At 30.8% G+C, this 18,059-nt stretch overlaps 1 protein-coding gene and 1 long non-coding RNA gene across 3 annotated transcripts; one reads left to right on the top strand and one right to left on the bottom strand.

The window, feature by feature from the left end:
* Positions 1–3,403: 3,403 nt before the first annotated feature.
* LOC123899321 (peroxisome biogenesis protein 7) lies at positions 3,404–4,853 on the bottom strand. Its single transcript, XM_045950428.1, has one exon. It carries the CDS (start codon positions 4,626–4,628, stop codon positions 3,672–3,674), a length of 957 nt encoding a protein of 318 aa, XP_045806384.1. The 5' UTR covers positions 4,629–4,853; the 3' UTR covers positions 3,404–3,671.
* A 7,500-nt stretch (positions 4,854–12,353) lies between these two features.
* LOC123899697 lies at positions 12,354–17,554 on the top strand. Of its 2 annotated transcripts, XR_006805714.1 has the most exons (11): positions 12,354–12,886; positions 13,010–13,047; positions 13,136–13,246; positions 13,490–13,628; positions 14,341–14,416; positions 15,080–15,131; positions 15,211–15,291; positions 15,605–15,733; positions 16,257–16,347; positions 16,453–16,586; positions 17,302–17,554. It is a non-coding gene; the product is annotated as an uncharacterized LOC123899697 (long non-coding RNA). The 2 variants fall into 2 exon arrangements; XR_006805713.1 differs by lacking the exon at positions 13,010–13,047 and having other exon boundaries at positions 15,657–15,733.
* Positions 17,555–18,059: the final 505 nt, after the last annotated feature.

The following is an 18,059-nucleotide window of genomic DNA, read 5'->3' on the forward strand; positions in this document are numbered from 1 at the left end:
CTGGTTGTTGGAAATTAAAGCAGCTTAATCTGTCACATAGAGTGTTCATATATTTTTGTTTCAACTAGTAGTATACTCTCATGGATAGAATCATACATGACAATAACTGCGATCGGGAGAGAACTGAAACCACTTAATGTCAGAACTGACCTCCGAACCAGATTAGACGGTCCAGTTGGCCGGATACTGGTGATGAAAAAGAAAAAAAAATCATACATGACAATTACAACAACACTCAATAATATTACTCTTAAACAATGAAATATCTTGAAATAAGTCCCACTAAGGAAGTGGAGGTAAAGGCTATATATATCGACTCAATCTGTGACATAGAGTGTTCATATATTTTGTTTCAAATTTTGATCTTGGCCTCTTTTGCTTTGTAGGGGTAATCATGGTTTAGTTTTGAAATATTTCATTTTAAACAACTTTAATTGTTGGAATTGATTGAAATATTAGTTTGAAACTAAATCCTACATTGCCCATATATGGCAAAAAAGGAAAATGGACCAAAACTACCATAACAGTTAGAATATTTTTCAGTTTCAACCTGACTTTTTAGTTAGAAATATGTTATTCTCTTTAGTCTCTCATATTTAAATAAATTTTTTCTTTTCATTTAATTATTAATGTCTTTTTTTTTTTAAGACAATTATTAATGCCTTTGTTATACTATGAGTTGCAAATTTGTTATCTTAAAGTGTAAAGGATCAAAACTGACTTATTTTTAACAAATATCTTTTGTAAAATGGTTTTATAATTAGTGACACAGGGAGTAAATTTTATCTTGAGATCATGTTGTTTAGAGATATTTTCCTAATTAGCAAAATTACTATATTAAAGTGAAAGGATTAACTCAAACATAAGATATGCCAAGATAATTCAGACTAATCTGAATAAACAATTATCATTCCTTCAGCGGAAAAACCTAAACTAATACGGAGTATTTATTATGCTTTATAATTTGAAGCGATTGGTACTTTATAAGAACAATGATTGCAAGACTTTTTGCTTCTTTATCTCATCTCCTCTAAAAGCTTTCTTACAAATTCTCTGTGAACACATACTTCACCAACTTTTTCTCATTTTCCCTCATGTTTCAAATATTCACGCTTAACCAACAACTTTCTCATTTTTTTCGTCATGCGAGGATTTATTAAGAGTCTTTGCATTGAGTATATAAAAGTGATAACTGTGGTACTTAAGTCATGAAACTATCCCACAGAATGAAATAGCTTTTTGAGTTGAACTCTCCTTAAGGACTTAAGTCCTCTCAACAATCGTATATCAATTGTTAAGACTTAATCATATGAGAAGAGTCAACCTTATTGGAAATTAAACTTCCAACAGAAATCAATATTCTGTTCTTGCATACGGCCTATTTTGTTGATATTACAAGTACAACACAACCAGGGCTGAGTATGCCGAATCAAGGACAGAGTAAATACTTCAATGTCGACATTATTAACCATATAAAACATTTTATACACATCTGAAATGATCAATCACACAATAATTTGATAGTCTTACAACTTAACAAGTCAAGTTTATGAAGAACAAAAACGGTTTCCATTTTTTGGTACAAGGATTTCCAAATTTAATGTAGAGTAAGGGAAAATAAATCTGAAAATAATTATCAGGCTGCACTGCATAGTATAAAATGGAGAACAGTGACAAAATCAGAGTGTTTATACTAAACACCTTTAGAAGAGTCACCCTCTATATGCTACCACAAATTGCATAGAACTACTCTAAATAAACTGAACTGAGTAATTATATCTAGAGTTTAAGGTTTAAAAGCCCTGAAAGTATTGTGGAGAACTTCATTCATAAACATCTGACCAAGTGCCAACTATTGCAGAATACATACCATCCTTCCTTTAGTTACATTATTGTTTCTTAATTAGGAAAAACAGCAACAACAACAAAAAATGTTTACTTTTATCAGTTTGTTTATTACTTAGGTTACCTTTGTTACAACGACAGGACCATACGAGAACCAAAGTTCAAACCCTGGAGAAGTCATCGTATTGACGACATTCTAGTTATGACAGTGACCAACGGATTAGTCTTGCAGGAATACATGTGGGGATACTTTGGTCAAAGACCCAAAAAGCCTTAGGTTGCCTTGGCGAGGCGTCAATCATATGACTATGTTAGTAATAGCCTGATAGGCCTCCTATCACTAGGACTTATGTTAGAAAGGAGCATAGAAATCAAACAGCTATAGGAAGTTACAATTATAAATATAAGTTGGATTAGGAGCGACTAGACTCTCTAACTCCTAGAGGTTGTGACAGTTATAATGCGGTTGCGGAAGTTACTTCCAGAGTGGATATTGTTTTTATTCAATATAAACAACGGCATTTCCCTAGTTTTTATTCATATCAGAACCCGTTTCTAACAGCCTAGTTTTAGAACAATTTGGCTTCAAAGCACAAATTTTTACTAAGAAATCAAAGAGATAAGTGGTAAGGCATAATTCAGGCAGAGTTGTTAGGATAAGAAGCCAAATAACAGAACATGTATTTGGATATATTTTTGCTTAAGCCACAAGATTTGAAGGGGTAATTGTTTCTGGGAATTTTTCTCGTTTCACTAGTTTTTGTTGTTAGTATTTGTGATACACAAGACACATTATAAAAAATACTATTAGTCACAACTAGAACAGTATAATGTCATCGAGACTAATCCACCAACAGATGCAGGGAATGTGGGAGCAATTTTCTCTGCATCAATTTGTGTGATGTTATTTGGTATTTCAGGTACAAGATACGATTCAGTATAAGGCTACATTATAGATTCATAAAGTGAAAATTCCAAACAATTTAAACTTCCACAAAATGATAGAGCATTCAGTATTGGTAAAATTATAATTTGGGTGACTCGGCTCCAATGTTATGACTTATGAACAAAATCTAACTTCATAGTCTTGCACTTGCTTCTTGCCCATTATGGAAGTTTCAACAATCATTCTTCATTTTAGGTTCCATCTAAAGTTATGAACAATTTGAGCATAAAAAAGAAAGTTGCAAAAGAAAGAATAACATATTAAAAATCCAAAGCATGTAAAACTTGCAGATCAATGTTAATAGAGGCCGACACAGCTGAAAGCTTGAACAACAAAGTACAGCAATCCAGCTCAAACAAGAAAGAAAACAGTGAAAATTGGTGAATTCGATCTGATATTGTATAATTGCACAAATCACAATGCCTACACATGCAAGAACTAGTAAAATAACATAATTTAATATCAAGTGTGAGTAATCTCAGCATTCTAATCTACACTCTACGATGGAAACAGCATACTGATAATATCAGACAAACAATTTAACAAGCATGATTCTTTAACCAGCAAAAATGAAACCAAAATTCATCGCACACAAAAGAGTAACTAACTATGTTGAAGAACCATCGTAAACAATGAAATCGTGTTTATCAAAATCAATATACAACAGAGGAACCAACCAATGAAAGGCATGTATTATTATGTATATATATGTTCCTCCTCCACATTGATACAACAAGAGAGAACCACCCACCACCCACCAACCATTGAATCTTATAACTCAAAAAGACTATTGTAAATTCCCAATATCTCAACCTAACCACATAAATAAAACGAGAAGGGAAACAAAAACCATTAACCTAAGTTTTTAGTACCTTCCCTTTTAAGATGCCCTAGGATCAGTTCCATGCTGCCAGACATAAACAAGTTCATCCCAACCAGTACTAGCAATAAGTCCTTCAACAAGAACACTCATATCAACTCCAACCGCAAACTCGGTATGCTGATCATATCTACTCACCAATGCATCCTCCACCATGAAATCCCAAGCACAAACAGTCATATCATAAGAACAAGACACCATCAAATTCCTCACATGCGGCGAAAATTTAACCTTTCTAACAGCATAACCATGCCCATTAAGCACAGCAATAGGAACCCTAAAACTCCTAACATCCCAAACCTTAATGGATTTATCAACTGATGCAGTTGCAATTATACATTCATCATACTTATTCCAATCACATGAAAGTATCTCGTGATCGTGAGCCGGAAGGATCATCGTTGAACCCGGCTCACGAACATCCCAGATTCGGAGAGTACAATCCCCAGACGCCGATGCAAAAACATCGGCGTGGCGAGGGTTCCAAACGGCTGAATAAACACAGTAAGCATGTTCTTTGAAGGTACGAACGGAGGTAGGACGATCCACCGTCCATAATTTGACGGTGTCATCCCATGAGGCGGAGAGGAAGGAGTCACGGCGGACGGGGTTGTAATCGGCGGAGTGAACTTCGCGGGTGTGTTCATGGAAAGAGCGGATGGGGTTTGAAGTGGGAGGAAGAGCAAGGTCGTAGAGTTTAACGGAGCCGTCGGCTACGGCAGCGACAACGACGGAATCATGAGATTCAGACCAGGTGACGTCGTAGATGCCATCGGCGGTGTCGTATGCGGCGATTTCGGTGATGGGGAGAGTGGGGTTTGCGGAGAGTTCGAGAACATGGAGACGGCCGTTGCCGAGGATGCCGAAGTTTTGGGCGGTGGCGACGGCGATGCGATTTTCATAGAATGGGCTGAACTTGACGGAGTAACCATTGAATGGGGTTTTGAAAACTGGCATGGTTTGATGATTTTAAGGAATTGGTTTGAGTTAGGTGAAAGAGTGAGGGTGAGGTGTTCGATTCCTCATATGTTAGTGTTTGTGAGGATTGTACGTAAAGCAAGATTGAGGATTTTAAGATTCCCCAGATTCCGTAGAAGATTAGATGATGATGATGATGATTTGGCTAATTTTATTCTTTCAACAAAAAAATAATTAAAAATTTAACGAATGTATTAGCCGATATTTGATAATTTATTTCGACTTTGAGCTTAAAGTCATTTTATATGTAGAAATGTTATTTCAACACAATATTTTAACAAAAATACAATAAAGTTTCACTTTCTGCTTTTTTTAATATTTTTTGTACATTTTGATAATTGTGCTGTGAGTGGAGAAAGGTTGTGTCGTATTTTTATCCGGTCTTTTTATATTCATATAACACTACTCTTTGATACGCAGCGTGATTTTTGAAAAATACTTTTTTATTAAAATAACTTAAAGACCGGATTAGGGTGGTTGCATATGTTGTTATTGTCATCTTCAATCGAATATGGAAGTTGCTCTATCGGAAATATTGGCAGTTTTGCATGTTTAATTTCCACTTTCAAGTTGATCCATGGAAATCTAACTCCCACTTTCAAGTTTGTAACCGGTTTTGCTTTTCCCCCAATCTGGAATCTTAAGGGTGTATTTGGATCGGGGGTTTTGGAGGGGAGGTGAGAGGAGGGAATATTTTAAATTTTTTGTGTTGGATTCAATTTTTAGGAGGTGATATGAGGGGAGGGGAGCAAAATCCCTCCTAAACTCAATTTTTGCTTCCCCAAATTGGGGGGATTTGGAGGGAAGGGAAGGTGAGGTGGATGTGTTATTGTAATTTTAATTACATCGATATAATTATCCTCATTATTATTTTTAAATGTCAAAATTACCCTTGCAATCACAAATTATTTCTTACGGTTCTAACGTGCAATTTTTCATCACTTTGTCTGCATATTTCTTATGGTTCTTCTAACTTTCAATTTTTTTTTCAAGTTTTTGTTAGAGTATTTTATTATCACGTATGCTATTTTTGTTTAAAACCATTTTGTTTAATATAGTATTTGTTTTATAACTTACGCAGTACTACGTACATGTTTGCTACTACTCAAAGGTTTTTTTATTTTTTTTTTCAGGCCAATTTAATTCCGTTTTTCTCTAAATTGTTTTACTCTATGGTGTGTTACTATTTTATTATATCTATTTATGTTTATTAATATATTATTAGATACATTTTTTTTTTAAGTAAATTATTAGGTACATTTGTATAGAATTTAATTTTATAAATATTATATTGGATTAGATGGATTATCATTTATTAAGATCGAAAAATTGTGTATTTTTACTTATATGTATTATGTGTGGTCGTAAAATTATATATATATATATATATATATATATATATATATATATATATATTAACTAAAATAAAAAACAAACAAGATCATAGGGATAAAAATGTAAATGGATAATAAAACTTCTCCTTTGTGAACCAAACATATATTTAATTAAAAATCTCCTACTTCCCCCCTCCTATCTTATGAACTAAATATGCATTTTATTATAAAAATTTTCCACCCCTCTCCTCTCCTCTCCTCCCCTCCCCTTCATAAAAATTTCTCCCCTCTCATCCCTTCATTTGAACCAAACAGGCCCTAAAGTTTCCATTTTTTTTCAAGTTCCCACTTTTGAAAATGTCCCAGTATTTTCAGCCCATGTTGAGGAGAACTCAGTAACATGACCTTGGTACCAATCTATTGAATAACTTATTATAATTGATATAACAGATATGGGTGGTCCGATACTGAATAAACGAATATCTCCCCTAGATGGAATAAGATTCTCTTGGAATAAACGAATTCCAAATGGACCGGCGTATTCGGGTCTAATACGCTTTTCTTTGCTTCATTTATTGGTCATCTGCCGGAAGCCGACAATGAACAATGCCTCATTCGTCATCCATCAAGCTGCCTAATTTGCCTCTCTCGTACCCGGTCATTACCTTAGATGAAGTGGTAATCCACTGAAATTAAACTCACATATAATTGTGAGATCCCGAGTCACGACGTCCGGCCTAACAATTTCAGCATTTTTGTCAATTGAACTAGGACTTATGGGACACCTTAAATATCTTTTTTATTAATGTAAGAACTTAAAATATCATTAATTTAATAAATTTGACAATTTATTTTAATTTTATCTATAACTTTAAATTAAACATTAAGTTTTTAAAATAAGATTAAATAATAATATTTTAATGTCTTAATAATGACATAATAAAATCATTTGAAATATACCAACAATGAATTGGTCCAAGGGTCTTTATCCCCTTAAGCATGTAGTCAGGGGTTCGATTTATGGCTCATGCGTGTGAAAAAAATTCGGTTGGGAGGGGAGAACCCACTTTATGTTCCCCATAGGTTCCCCGACGGAGATTAGCGTCACTAACGACGGTGAAAACTTCATACCAATATCATGGTAATAAAAAAATAAAAAAATCATTTGAAATATGTCACATGAACTTCTGGAAATAAAAAGAGACTAAAATTACTTTTAAAAAAATGAGAACTAAAGTTCGATTTTATTTTTATAATAAAGTTCTATTTTTTTTAATGAATTGATACTAAATGTTGATATATCTATTGGGATTAAAATATATTTTACTTTACGGTGAGACCTACTTTATCCCTTTATAATTTAGGGTTATTTACTCATCAACAAATGAGAATTAGTCACATAAGTAGTTTTGCATGTGGTATCCACAATTAACTTGTAACCAACTAATATAACTTGTTCTTATTAGTTGATGGGTAAATACTCTCAAATTATGAAAGGGTTGATTAGAAAAAACATTTACTTAATATTTTTACATTATAAAATCCTTGAATTTAAACAAACAAAGCCAAAGATCAAAAAGTTAAGTACTAGTATAAGGGACTTAGATTTCCTACTGTGAAAAATAACACAGCTTGGTGTTGTTTGCTATTGTAGCCTTTAGATTAAAACTGTCACATCATCATAAATTGATCCAATGATTTATATCAAAACTATGTGTTTACTATGTGGTATTTTACAGCACCAAATCCTTTTCCCTAGTGTAAGCTTTGAGGTGAAGCATCAAATTAAACTACCAATTTTGAGAGTTGATATATTTAGAGGGATTAAAACATATTTAACTCTAATTTTTATGGTGTTTTTCTCCTAAATTTAAAGTTTTGACTATTAGAATGTATAATTTTCTATAAAAATAATGGAATGTTAGAAAACTCATGATTATTTATCTAAAAAAAAATCACATTTTTGATAGATAATTGATACATATAGATAACTACGATAATTGAGATAATTTCTAATTACTTTCTATTTCTAACATAGGTAATATTTGTTATCACATGACATGCACGACTCTAACAAACATTTAATTTAAGAAGAATTAGGGAGAATGACTCCTTTTTAAAAATATATTGGTCGTGTGTTAATTATGTGTATCAGTGGTTGGTGGTACTCTTCGCGATTGACGTGCATGATTCCAAAAGTTATATTTAATATATGAGAATTACGAAAAATCAATTGTATATGATTTATTAATTTTTTAAAAAATTCAAACTTCGTAATGTATATTGATGGTGTCATGCATGTAAGTGGTTGATGGTGTCCTTATAGTGATTGATATTCATGACCCTAATAATCATATTTACACAAGTATGAGACAAAAACAATTGTGTATTATTTATCTAATATTAATTATATAATTTTTATTTTTTAATTTAAATTTCATCATAATGTTTGTATTTTCATAGTTGTTTAATTAAAATGTAGAACACCCAAATTTTTAAATTAAAAATAAAATTCTCAATTTTAAATTAAGTTAAAAATTAAATTTTTAAACAACAATATCCAAATTTAATATCTAACCTGATCAATACTTAAAGTATCCATAAGATAGTCTAAAGTTTCACTTATATAGAACAAAACAATATCCCAGCTTACCCACAAATTAAAAGAATCAAAAGATTATTTATTATCCTCAACAATGTGTTGCGTCTGCAGGATAATATCCTGTGAAGAATGTTGTTAATGGTAGAACACAACTTCAATATTCCTTGCTGCCCATATTCTGTCTCATGTTGCCACTATAGTTTTAAACCCCAGATTGGTGAATGATCCGGTTAACGCACTCCTGATCAGACCGCATGACTATCAACCCCTCCATATATAAGTTTTTAAGAAATATTCATGACTTTTTTTTTTTGACTAAAAATAAAGGATATTCATTCATTCAAACTGATAGAGTACATCGATGTAATACAAATTCAAATTTGCTAAAAACAAAAAGGATGAATCTGCAAACAAACTCACAGCATCCATGTTAATAGCATAAAACGGCAAATTACATAAGCCTACATATATGACTATATTGAAGTGTCTGGAATGTCCATGCCCCCAGATCTGCAGCGTTGATGACACAAAAGTCGACATTGGATAGATTTGTACTTGATCGGATCTAATCCTTCAACCTGAAATAAATGAACACCGCACAAAGACGGGAAAACAAAATACACCGCACAGAGACGGCACAACAGAATACACCGTACAAGGACGGGATAACAAATAACACAAAACCAAACAAATATGTGAAAAATCACACTTATTTAATAACGAGAAAGAAAAAACAATTTGGAGGGGTGATTTTAGGTCAAGATTTGACCTGAAATCACTCCTCTTTGATAAACTAAGAAGAAGAAAAAAGGTGACGGCTAGGGTTAGAACTTAGGAGATGAGAGAAAAAGAGATGCAAAGAGAAATATTCATGACTTAAGTTTCAGAAATAATTTAATAAACTCAAAAGATCTCAAGACTTATTTTACAACTTATTATTTAGTTAAAATCAATATATATATATATATATATATATAATTTATCAACTAAAAAAATTAACAATATAATTATTATACGTGATCGCGTTAGATTATTCATATGTTTCTTTTTTTTTTTTTATGAGCACTTGGCAAAGAATTAAAAAACACAAGATGTGTCAGTTTAGTTGGGTTGTCTTCTAGTATTTTCTTTTATGTCATTATGCTCTTAGTTCACCAAAAAATGATAAATATTTATTTAATTTTTTTATGTATCAATAAAAAATATTTATCCGTTTATATATATTTATCAATAAGAACTAATTATCTCGTTGTAAGAGGCTACTTAAATGGATTAAACAACCTGGTTATAAGAGGCTATACAAATAGAATTAATGTTGTCAAGTAGAGTTAGATAGATTGAATGGATGGAAAAGGTTCTCAATTTTGTTTGTTAGAAATTTGTGATGGATATTATTAATCTTTAGTGATTATGTTGAACATACTTGCATTGACAGGTGAGTTATGCATCGAATTTGCTTTTTCTTGATAATTTGTAAGTGCTTCTCTGAAAGGTGAGATTTTGTTTTCAAGAGAATTGTTTCTGTTTCTGTTATAGGATCCGTTGATATCCCTATATCATTTTCTTTTTTAATTTTTAAAATTGGAATGTGAATTTTATATATAAATTTTGGATGATTTAGGCTGTTTTTAATCGTGAAAATAACAAATTATAATGTTATGTTGGATATTATTATTAGGCTTAATTAGTAAAATGGTCCCTTAAAGATATTTTTGGTTTCATATTGGTCCCTTAAAGAAAAAAATGTCTGAATAGGTCCCTTAAAGAAAAAAATGTCCGAATAGGTCCCTTAAAAACATATTCGTTAATCAGTTTGGTCCTATTTAGACCTCTTTTTAGGGACAAAACTGATTAACGGAGATGTCTTTAAGGGACCTATTCGGACATTTTTTTCTTTAAGGGACCTATTCAGACCTTTTTTTCTTTAAGGGACCAAAATGTCTTTAAGGGACCATTTTACTAATTAAACCTTATTATTATTATTATTATAAAATTGTGCATGTCAAATTTCAGATATATTAAATATCATTCATATAATTAGAGGTGTAATTGGAACGGTTTGGATTGGTTTTTGGTAAATTCAATGTCTGAATTCTTTGTTTACAATATTACAAATGAAGATTGAACCTAAAACCTCATACATATTAGTCAAACTTTTCACTACTAGTGTTAGAAGTCCTACATTGGCTAGAGATATGACAAATATAGTCTTTATAATGGTAGTGCAAACCTCAACTCTTAGGCTAACTTTTGTGGTTGAATATAAGTCTTTCAAATTCTAATATGGTATATCAGAGTCTATTTTAGATCCATTTGTTGTTTGTTGTGGAGATCTCCCATATTTAGGCCACTCGTTGTTGTTGATTTCACGTTTCAGTTTGTTCAGTCCTTGACTGAGGGGGTGTGTTAGAAGTCTCACGTTGGGTAGAGATATGACAAAGACAGCCTTTATAAGGGTAGTGTAAACCTCAACTCTTAAAGCTTATTTTTGTAGTTGAGTATAACCTCCTAAATTCTAATAACTAGATCAAACCTAATGAATTCACCATGACCCCTTTAAATTATAATGAAAAGAGAGAAAGTAATAAAACTCATATTAAATATTATGTTTTTCTTTTTTACTATATTAAGGTACCGTTAACTCAATTTTTTTAGGTGTAGAATTTATTTTAACCATAAATCTAGAAATAATAGCTTTAAAATTAAAGTTGTTTTATAAATCTTACTTTTTTTATAAAAAAAATAGGTTTTTTTTTTTACAAGTAGGTTAAAAGTTGTTTTTTTGTTTTGTTATTATATTAGGGTTAAAAGATTTATTATAATTTTTTAAAAAATATAAAAGCTGCTTTTTTCTTAGTGGAGCTTTTAGAAATTGTTGTTTGACCTAGCTTCTTACTTTTAAGGAAAAAGAAAAGGAAAAAAGTTAGGTCTAACGGTATCTAAATATTGTGTTATGATTATATATATTCTCTTAACCAATTAGTATATATTTTTAATATTTTAATAGAAAATGCTAACGAGAGGCATTTCTTTAAGGACTTTAAATAGTAAATTTTTATTAAAAAAAAATGAAAAAGTGTAAAGCCAATATATTAAAAATTAAATATTTAACTTGTGAAATAAATATTTTCTTTAATTGAAATTCTTAAAAAGTTGTCCGGAAACTCCTATCACTTATGTAGTTTTTTTTTTTTGACACACTTATTTAGTTAATGATTTGTCAAATTAATAATAACATTTTTTTTTGTCAAGTAGCCTAATAGCTAGAAATTTCACCCTTAAGGTAGATAAGTGGGATGACCGAACCCTTTAAAAGGAAAAATGGATGAACATGGTTTAAACCCCGATTCGTTACATATATATAATATAAGGGAAATGCTACTTATCCCGAAAACTTGAATCACGAATTATTCCCGAATGACGTGGCAATCGTTGGTGGCACCGTTTTGTATCATCTAACCGTTAATTTAATAAACTTTGTTTCTCTCTTCTGTCTCATCTCATCCCCAACAACAACCGTCCCTTTTCGTTGCTCTTCTTCTGAATTTCTCTCTCAAATTCTTGGCTGGTCGTTTGCCCCTCAAACTCTTGTAACAAAGATTTTTCTATTATCTCTCAAGGCCAGCTTGCTCAATTGGATTTTGTTTTTTCTTTGTTTGGAACTTGGAAGTACCATCAAGATGGGGTTTTTAAAAGTAAAGATTTTGATAACAAATTGGGTTTAGAAAGTCTTTGTTTTGGGATTAATAGATTGAAGCTTCTAAATCTTTATAACTACACACATCCAACACAGTTGTAGGGTAATTTTGTACACATGTCACTCTCATATTCAATTTCAGCAAATCCTACATGGAAAAAGACAAAAAACCTACTTCTTTTGGCTGAAATTTCAAATGATATTCCCTCCTTCAGCTTTTGACGAAATGGGCCAAAAAATGCCAAGCCAATGCTATCCGGCCCAACTTGATCCAGTCCATTTCAGGCCAAACAAAAAAAACTCCTTCCCCAAGAAGCATGTTTGACGTGTCTCTTTTCATTATTTTTCAAATCCATGCAACTTCTTCTTCTGAGAAGCAGCTGTCCCTTTCATTCTTACCAAAGGAACAGTGTCAAGTCACTTTCATTACCAACAAATTTGGCTGACTCATATTGAAAAACAGATTCTCAAATTTCAAATTTCAAACTCTCTCTCCCTCTCTAAACACCAAAGCCACAACCTTCTTCACTTGATGAACTCGATTTTCCTTCCAAAGAAGAATCTCATGGATGTTGCTGGGCTGATTTTCATTCTGACGGAGCAGGTAATTTCAAACTCTTACTCTTCGTTTTTGAAATCCCCAATTTTCTTCAATCTACTTTAATCCCTAATTTTCTAATCCCTCTTTTTATTTTATTTTTTCAAATTCTCTCATCAAATGGAAAAGATTTCATTCTGAAACCCGATGCGTGTTCTCTCAAAAGTGTAGGTATCACTCTTGATTTTCAGGATCGTTTTTCTTTCGTTTTTATTTTTATTTTTTTTATTTAAACGATTCATGGGCTGTTTGCAGGTTATATATTTAAGCTGGAGTTGTTGTCTGGAATTCTACAACAAAGAAGATGAAGAGAAATATGAAGAAGCAACACTCACCATGAAGGAAGCGGCAGACTCAAACTTAGAAGTAAGGGCTTCCAGATCAATTCTATTTTTTTTTATTTCCTTCAATTTGATGTTGCTTCTTTGAGTGGTTATGTTTTCATTTCAGAATTCAATTTTATCAGAAAATGTGTTTCATAATTCAATTATCAGACTAAAATCAAACTAAAATCAATGATTACTTTGTTGTTTTTGTTTAGTTATGTCTTTTCTATTTCCATTTGATAACTAATATGATATATGAAATGAATATTTTTAAAATCTGTAGAATTCTGCATCAATTCCAAGTGAAACCTCAAAATGATGGCAGACACAATTTTTTGTTCAAGATTCAAGTTAAATTGTGTGAAGGGTATCCAACGATTTTGATCTCTTGCGGTAAATTCAAAGATTTGAGTAATCCAAAGGTATCAATATGATATCGTTTAATCTTTACTTTACATTTACCTTTACATCTTATATGATTAAATTAGAATATTAATTTCTCTTCGATTGATACACTACATGTTCATTTCTAGACTTCATTTTTATCTTCAATTGTTTGTGTTGTTTTGTGGATACTGTTTTTATGGTGCCTGCGTCATAGTATAACTGCATAAATTATATTGTGATACTTTTAATTACTTTTATTTTGATTAGATATAAAGATTTATCGTCATTCTTTGAATTCCTTACTTTAGTGAGAGATGGTGAGATACATAGCTTGATTGTATTTGAAAACTACTCATTAGATAGATTTAATTTTTTACTGTGAAAGTGAGCACTCAAAATGTTTAATGAAATGTCTCAATATGAAAAACTGATGACTTTGTGGTCTTATTTTTGTGCTTTTATATGAAATCATATCTGCATATTTCATGATATGTATTAATCTGTATGATATTCTTTTTTGGTTATTTTCACACTCAAAATGTTAAATAATGACATAAGATTGTATTTCATTTTTTCACATTAATCCATGTTCATTGTGTTTAGGTCTTGGATTTGTCCCTGTTTATTGAATTGCAAACGATACCTCTATTCTTGGTTTAGCATGACATGTCTATTAGAGATGCAATGCAAGTTTTACTTCTTGAAAATCCAGGTTTAACATGATACCTCTTTTCTTTGAAAATGCAGGTTTCACTTCTTGAAATTTACCAGAGTTTGAATTCTAAATATTGAAGATGTTAGACCAATGCAAGGAAATAATGAGGTATGGTTTAGAAGAAAACAATAGAGAATATGCTAGAATGCCTGGATTATTCTGGTTTTTCAATAGTCAAAATGAAATAATGATTGAATTGTCTTCAAATATCTGATTTTCCTTTCAATTTTAGTCCATGGCTTGAAGGGAATTTCTATAGAGATTGATTTAATGTCCAGTTTAGTATTGTATGCATGACTATGTCTAGGTACTATAAGATGTTGCTTAAAGCTTCAATATTATTTTTCTATTACTTCCTAATTATTTCCCTAGACTATGATTTAAGTTAAAGAAAACTATGATTTATTATATGTACAAATTAGCATTTTTAAGTTAAAGACTACATGTGGTACATGTAAGGGAACTAGAAAAATTTCATTGGTAGTATAGTGTAAATCATATAAGATTTGATGTCCCTCTCTCCTTTTAGGCCTTGGATTTTATGAGTTTTGATTATGGTTTTCATTGTTAGAACCTACAAAATACCCATTGCTGATTATTTGTTGGTGTTTTTTTTTTTAATGAAGTTTTGGTTGGATGGTTTGTTTTGTGAAAGTTTTATTTGTTAGTTTAATTGCTCCATTATTTTTTTTTTTTTACGCTAATTGCTCCATTATTTATAAGCCAGAAAAAATGAACTCTCATATTTGGTTACATGCTGCATGATTGAAGGTTTATGAAGGGATCCTACATCCATATGACAAAGGACTGTCATACCATCATGGTGAGTTTGCTTTTGGTTTTGCATTGGTAAAATCATGGATGTTGGTTATTCGATTTTCTAATCGTTCTTTCGGTAACAGGAGCTGGAGAAGAAGAGAAAGGAATTATTTGCAGGAGTTATTTATAACTATACGACAAAGAGCATAACACTTGCTTATGAGGTATTTTATTTTAACTTATTTTCTTTATGACTATAGTCTTTATTGAAATCTATTGAATTTATTGATTTTTGTTTATTTCTTAAAAAAAAAATGATTTAGAGGTGTATGCTCACTTTATTGAAAAGGAACTAAATATGCATCTATACGGTGTTCATCTAATTGCCTCACTATTATCTTTTCTCTAACTAGCTTTATGAAACATGTCCAGTTAACCATAAGTGAGAATTGAGAAGAATTTTGTCTTTTGATTACTATTGTTTTTATTATGAAAGGTTATTTTCTTTATTGTGAATCTAAGTTCCCTATTCGGCAGGTTGTGCTATAATTTCTAATTTCTAATTACATCATTTTTTGGTGTTGTTAAGAGTTATTGATGGATTTGGAGGTAGATCTATGTTCTCTCATTCAACTCATGGCTTTGTAGTATTGTTTTTCACAGTAGGTAAGTTACTTATGCATATATATATATTTTTAGTATTAGTATTTTGTACTGATATTATATATGAAATGTTGATTGATGTAGAAACCAATTCTTATGTTAGTTTTGAGATGTCATTGATATATAACATTTAATTGCATCAGTACTAGCTTTTATTTCACATTTCATTTCTTTTATGTTATTTTTCATGTTTTGCTAATGATAATTTTCAGGGCTTAATTGTTTTGCTAATGATAATTTTCCATGTTTCAAATCATATCATTTAAGAATTTTGCTTACTTATCTTTGTACTACAAATTGATTTTTGCATTAGTATTGTTGTTATCGTGGATTAGTGTTCACTTTGCTAGAGGAATTCACTATATCATGAATTACAATAGGATTGTTCGCTGCGATTGAATTTGATTTAAATTTGTTTCAATTGATTGTTCTCTATTTTGTTTATTGGTTTCATTCTTTTACCTTGAGTTATATTTTCAGAAGTGCAAGTTACACTTCTTAATATCTTATTTTTCTGTTAAACAAGATGATTCATACGTTGACACCTATATATCAGTACAATTGGAGTGGACTTTTTAAGCATTCACATCCACCACTTAACCTTTGCAAATCTCTTGGTAAATTAATTCTTCATTGTATGTGCTGTAAATTGATTTGTTGTATTATCTGGTCTACACACTGTATGGCTGAAAAAGTGTATTATGTTCTGAACTTATTTTCAGTTTCTATTGGTTAAGAAGATTACATAATGCAAGTATAGCTAAAGTGTGGAATATTTATCTGTTTATAAGATCTGAAGGGAAGCTGTTAGCAAGCTTAGTTAACGAGGATTGACACTGGAAAGATGATGTAGAAGGTAATGCAATACTTGCCTTTGTAAGTTTCTATTGTTATACACTAGAAAGATAATGTAGGAAGTAATACATGTTGCATTAGGTTAGATCGGTAATTCATAATATGGGGTGGAAATGCATTCAGAGAATTCCCTGTGTTTCACTGCCATAATCTACCATGTTAGTTATAAGTAATCTGTTGGATTGTTAGTCATAAGATTCAATGTTTCCTCATAGTCATAATATTCAATGTTTCCTCATTAATGTTAATGGGTGCAGTGTAGCTTCATAATACTAAGCTCAGACTAATCCCTTTCGTTAGACTCAAATGAACATGTTGTAGATGGTATATTATACTAAGCTCCAACTTCAATCACTCACCCTTCCTCAACGTAGTTCTTATCTCTCCCAACAAATTGCATATTAGTATAGTGTATTTTCTATTTTCTAATTAATTCATTGCATCATAAGCCTTGGGAGTGCTCTAGATGTAAATAAATAATAGCATGATAGATATCAATTCTTAATGAGAAATTCTTCATATTTATTACCTTTTGATATTTCCTTGACCATTTAATTTAGTATGACCTGGTTGGCCTTAATTTTTGTTCAATTTCCACTATGTCATAGCCACTATATTACAACACTGTTTAAAAATTTGATTATTAAATATAAGTATTTTCTTATTGTGTTTTGTTTACTAATGGTCTTTTTTTTTTTTTTTTGTATTTTTTACAGATTAATTTGGTTTTACATCTAAGGGAGATTTGTGGGCTGAAATACAGACATAGCTGCAAAATTGGTTCTAAACTTCTAAAGGATTTATGCATGATAATACAATGTTTAAAAAGGATTTTATATAGTTTCATTCGATCTTAATGGTCTTAACTTTGTTTAGTTTATGAGTTTATCTCTGAATAGAATTTTAAAAGATGTCTTGAATGAAAATAAAGACGACATTATTAAAATATAACATTAAGTTTTGCTGTTATAATATCTCACAGTTTTCTCTACTCATCTGATTTATTATGTTGACATGTTTAAATGTACGTTCTTAACTCCTAAACTAAACCAAAGTATATCATTAGATTAACTACAATTTAGTAATTCTAACTTATATGTATTATCGATTCAATCTTATCCAATTAGATTGATTGCAACTTAAGAATTCCAATTTTAATGATAAAATGGTTCAATCTCATCTAATTACATTAATTTTCACTTAGAAATTTTAACTTCATAATACAACAGAGTAATATAATTTAAGTTTTAACATCAATAAATTCCAAATTTTATATCTCTAAAAAATACGCGAGGGGCTCGGCAGGGCTATACGATTTTATGTAGTTTTTATTAAACACACGAGAGGCTGTACGATTTTGACTTTTGAATCTTATTTTGAGTTTTTTTTATCGGGTGGTTTTTTATTTTCTAACTCAAGGTGATATCTCATCTAATTACGTTAATTTTCACTTAGAAATTTTAATTTCATAATA

This window comes from Trifolium pratense, linkage group LG7 (genome assembly GCF_020283565.1).
Source record: "Trifolium pratense cultivar HEN17-A07 linkage group LG7, ARS_RC_1.1, whole genome shotgun sequence".
Classification (NCBI taxonomy): domain Eukaryota; kingdom Viridiplantae; phylum Streptophyta; class Magnoliopsida; order Fabales; family Fabaceae; genus Trifolium; species Trifolium pratense.